Source organism: Coffea eugenioides, unplaced genomic scaffold (genome assembly GCF_003713205.1).
Source record: "Coffea eugenioides isolate CCC68of unplaced genomic scaffold, Ceug_1.0 ScVebR1_2159;HRSCAF=3137, whole genome shotgun sequence".
Classification (NCBI taxonomy): Eukaryota; Viridiplantae; Streptophyta; class Magnoliopsida; order Gentianales; family Rubiaceae; genus Coffea; species Coffea eugenioides.
In genome coordinates, this window is record NW_020862621.1 from 46371 (window position 1) to 51320 (window position 4950).

General features: G+C 36.6%; 1 protein-coding gene across 1 annotated transcript; it reads left to right on the forward strand.

Moving 5' to 3' along the window:
* Nucleotides 1-826: 826 nt before the first annotated feature.
* Nucleotides 827-2617, forward strand: LOC113756294 (presenilin-like protein At1g08700). Its single transcript, XM_027300017.1, has one exon. The coding sequence runs from the start codon at nt 929-931 to the stop codon at nt 2288-2290; it is 1362 nt and encodes a 453-aa protein (XP_027155818.1). The 5' UTR covers nt 827-928; the 3' UTR covers nt 2291-2617.
* The last annotated feature ends 2333 nt before the right edge of the window (nt 2618-4950 follow it).

The following is a 4950-nucleotide window of genomic DNA, read 5'->3' on the forward strand; positions in this document are numbered from 1 at the left end:
ATTAATATTAAAACAAATACAAAGATTGGGAGGGGGAGGGAGAGGGGGAGAGAGAGATAGAGAGAGAGAGAGAGAGTTCAATTCTTTTTTATTAAATATAAATAAGAAAGAATTAAATACTTTTATTAGTTTAAAATTATTTTATTTTACTGTTTACCACTAAATTTCAATCCTAATCCCAATAACCTTAAATTAATACGACAATGTTAGATTTTTCTTCATTATTTTCTTTACAAAATCTAATTTTCTGTCTCCTTCTTTCGTATTTCTTTTTCTTTTCCTAGTATTAATAAGTGTGAAAAAAGAAATTTGAGAAAATCCTTTTAATTTTATATTTTTGGATCTCTTAAAGTGAAAAAAAGAAGAATAATCATTTCAACTCTTTTATTTTTAATTATATCTATAAAAAGTCAATATATTTAAAAAAATTTAACCATACTAATTAGATTAACGATGAAGTAAAATGCCTAAAAAATAATGTTAAGAATTAAAGCGATTATATCACTATAATTTAAAAGAATAAAGTAATAATAACAATATAGTAATGCTATAGAATAAAAGAATATTTTTGTTCAAAATTTCTTAACATGTTGAGTTGAATTACTTATGGGGTGAAGTAAATAAAAAATAACGTTTAGGGGATAAACTGATAATAGTAATATAGTCGAGGGGGTAAAGTGATAATAACCCTAATTTTTATTAAAACTTGTACCAGTGCTTTTCAATAAGTTACGCAACTCCAACCGGCCCTAAGTCACGGACTATTTGAAGTAGGGAGCGAATCGCACGCGCTGAACCCAATATTGCTTAACATCAAACAGTAGAATTTTCCGCGACTTTTCTTTCCCAAAATTCATTTCTTCCCAATATGGCAATTTAACTAAAAGAAAGAAAGAAAGAAACAGAAGAAGAAATCTCCAAATCGGAAATGGAAGACGGCGGCGGCGGCAGCATACTAGAATCAATCGGCTCGGAAATAATCGGAGTAATGTCTCCAGTGTCAATCTGCATGTTCTTAGTAGTTCTGCTAGTCTACTCCCTCACCAACACCTCCGCCTCCTCCGCCGTCCGTACGGCCGCCAATCTCGTCTACCTCGAGTCCCCCACCGATACCCCTGCTGAGAAACTCGAAGGTGCACTCTTGAACGCTCTCGTTTTTGTGATCCTCATTGCCTTTGTCACTTTCGTCTTAGTCCTTCTCTACTACTACCGTTGCACAAGTTTTCTCAAGCACTATACTCGCTTCTCCGCCTTCTTTGTCCTCTCCTTTATGGGTGGGCCTATATTTCTCACTATCATTCAACATTTCAACATCCCAGTCGATTCAGTAACTTGCTTTATACTACTTTTCAATTTCTCAATTCTTGGGGTTTTGTCGGTTTTTTCAAATGGGGTCCCGATCTTAATTAGGCAGTCTTACATGGTTGCTTTGGGAATTGTTGTGGCTGCTTGGTTTACGAGATTGCCCGAGTGGACTACTTGGGTTTTACTGGTGGCACTGGCATTGTATGACTTGGTTGCAGTTTTGGCGCCCGGTGGGCCTTTGAAAATTTTGGTTGAATTGGCGTCTAGACGGCAGGAGGAGCTCCCAGCTTTGGTTTATGAGGCTAGGCCTACAACTAATGCTAACATTTCGGGGTCTCGAGGAGGATCTACTTTGGCTGGCCTTCTTGTTGCTGGGATGTCGCAGAATGATGGTAGTGATCATGGAGTTGAGCTTCAGGCTGTGTCAGCATCACCAAGAACGAATATTGGGAATTATGAGAATGAGATTGCGAGTGAGAGTGGGCATATGGTTATAAATATGGACAATGATGATGAGGAGGAGGTTGAAGTTGTGAGAGAAGATCAAGAGGAGACTTCGCCCTTGATGGCTGGTAATTCAAGGGAAAGGTCGAGATCTCCAATGATGTATGAGAGTACTGATAACAGTAGTAGGCGATTGAATGAAGTAGCAGTTGCAGAAATGATGAGACCGCGTAGGGAAAGAGATGGTGATGAGATGATTGAGGTAATGAATGGTAGGGGAATTAAGCTTGGGTTAGGGGACTTTGTGTTCTACAGTGTATTGGTAGGAAGGGCAGCCATGTATGATCTGATGACAGTTTATGCTTGTTATCTCGCTATTATATCAGGACTTGGCTGCACATTGATATTGTTGGCTGTTTGTCGTCATGCTTTGCCAGCGCTTCCAATTTCGATTGCTTTGGGGGTCATATTTTACTTTTTGACGCGGTTGTTAATGGAGCCCTTTGTAGTTGGGACTTCATCAAATCTGATGATGTTCTGATGTACTTGGGTTTTGGATATGACAGCTGTAAGGATTGAGGAACTCTCTAGTAATCTAGGACATCATTTCTTAAGTTTACTTTCTGAACATATATGGATTTGAACTTCAGTAACTTCATCACGTCAAGCTTTGACTGGACGGAAGATATGCATTGCTGCAGCGTGGTAGTCATGTCCCAAATTGTAAATTGACTAATTTACAGGTTTGATCTGTAATCTAAGCTGATCTAAACTAGTTTCTGCTGCTGAAATATAGTTCATGATTCTGTTATTTCGGCATATAAGGACTCAGTATAGCATAATATGCAAGAAAGAGCACTTTTCTATATTTCTATAGTTGTTTTTCTGATTCTTCTTGTCGCTTTTGGCTGTTTTATTTCTATATTACCTTTTCCATGAGAAACAGTTATCGCCACAAAATTTAGTCCCATACGGATAGAAACTAACTTATTGTACCTCAACTATGGGATGGTACTAGTATTTAGGGTGTGTTTGATAAAATTGAAGTTTGAAAACTGAAGTTTGAAATATGAATCCATCAAGTTATTGAGTTGTTAAGTATTAAATCTAATATATTTGAGTGTATATTACATTCAGTAATAAGTGAATAGTTTATCACTTAATTGTGGGAGCAAGTTTTGCCTAGGAAATTCAGTGCCACTTAATTAATTCAAATGTTCAATTTTTGGTTATCAAACAGTCTGAATATGTTAAGATTTGAATCCATTAACTTTAAGTGCTGAACTGGATTATCAAACAGGGCTTTAGTCTGAAAATACTTATAGGTGGTCTTATGGACAGTTGTGGAGAGGAAAACAACTTGTTCTTTACTGAAGATTAAAAAGCTTAATTTAGAAGAGAAGTATTTTATATGGATGACTAAATAACAATGACAAGGATGAACTTGACAGGAAGTTATTGATGGTTATCAAAAAGCTCAAAACTTTTAAGATTGGCTACTGTTTGTCAACTAATATTTTGCTAATTATCGACATGTACATTATCTTACTACGATGCACCCACTGTTTAATTGATTGGTTAGTTAGAGCTATTGAAATGTATAGTTTTCATAGGGAGTTTTGAGGAGTAGGCTATGGCATGTGCATCATTTTTACACAGGATTGAAGTTAATCAGATTGTAAGTGCTCCAATCCTAGTGAATAGGTGTAAGTATAATGTTGAATTTACTGGGATGCCAAAGAGGTAAGGCATAATAGAATAATCTTCAATCAAACAGCTTGTCTCTCGTTCTGATTGATTGGTTTTGCGTGAACACCTTTTCTCTCGACTTTGATCCTGGTAACAGCGAGAAACCGTTGGATATGTTGAAAGCTGATATATTGTCTCCTCTTTTCATAAATGGTCTTTGTTCAACTTTTTGTTTTTCTTTCCATTTTGAGGAATTCCTGTTGCTTATCCTTGACAACGAAATAGCCTTTTCACAGAAGGAAGATGAAGCAACATGTAACAGTCTGACATTTGTCTTACTGTAATACAATGATTGTCTGGTCTAATTGTTGTTCCTCATGGTTTAACTTTTTTAGTAGAGGTAAGAATTTTGTGATCTCCAATTAAAGATATGAAACATTATCTCTGCTAAGAGTATTTGAGAAGCAAGAAGATAGACAGATTGCATGGCCATGATATGGCACAGATGTGATGTCGCGTGATTAAGATGTAAAATTTAATGTATGATTATCTTAGTATGCAAATGCTAGTTGGCATCAGTGTACCGGGTTGTTATGAACAGAGTATTTAAAGTATGAAGTTCTTGGACAACCCTTTTCCTGCAACAACCAGATCTGCTATGTAGAGGACATTGGGCCATTTAGTAGAGTGCTGCTCTTTGAGAGGGCACAGTCTTGTTCTCTAAATACTTGTACGACACTCCCAACTCCTTCAAAAAATACCGCTCTTTCCAGTTCTGGACCTGGATGACTCAACGATGTAGAATAGGAGCAGAGTCCTGGGTGCTTTGCTCCTGGAATGGCGCCACATATACAGGAAGCGTCAAAGACATCCTTTGGCTTCTTTTATGGAATATTAATTACATAACTTTGACATTTATATATGTTCTTGGTGAAATGTTTGAGCTGACGTATGAAAAGATTACCTCTTAGTTATGAAAAAATGGGATAAGGCATTTTTTTATCCAGAGTTCCCCCCATTATTATTACAAGCTAGGCCATGGCAGCTTGCTGAAGTTTGGGCTCGTGTGTCTCTGGGATATTGAATTTTTTCAATTTAGGGCTCGTGTGCCTCAAATTCTTCAATTTAGCCTGAAACCTGGGCTTTGTTCGGGATATATGCTAGGAACAAATCCAGGTTAGTAATCTACAACTCAATTTGGCATTTCTGTCAGTCTGCATTGTCCTGTTTACTCATACCATATTGCAGTACCACCTTTAACCTTCAATATAAAAAGGAGCAAAAGAAAAAGAAAGCATAGCATAATCCTTTGAGCAGAAGAAGGTTTAACTGTTGAGTGCTTTAACAAACCGAGTGATGAAATGTATCATGGTGATTTTGCTCATAATGTACTTTGGTTTTCAATTTGTTTCAGAATTCTATAATTGCTCATTGTCATTGTGAAAGTGAGATTTACAGGTATGGTAGTTTTAAGCAATGGTCTTGTTTTTGTTGGTTCATTCTTTGTTATAC

Excerpts from the sequence above, each read along its gene's own strand:
- LOC113756294 (XM_027300017.1), top strand. The coding sequence starts at position 929 with ATGGAAGACGGCGGCGGCGGCAGCATACTAGAATCAATCGGCTCGGAA.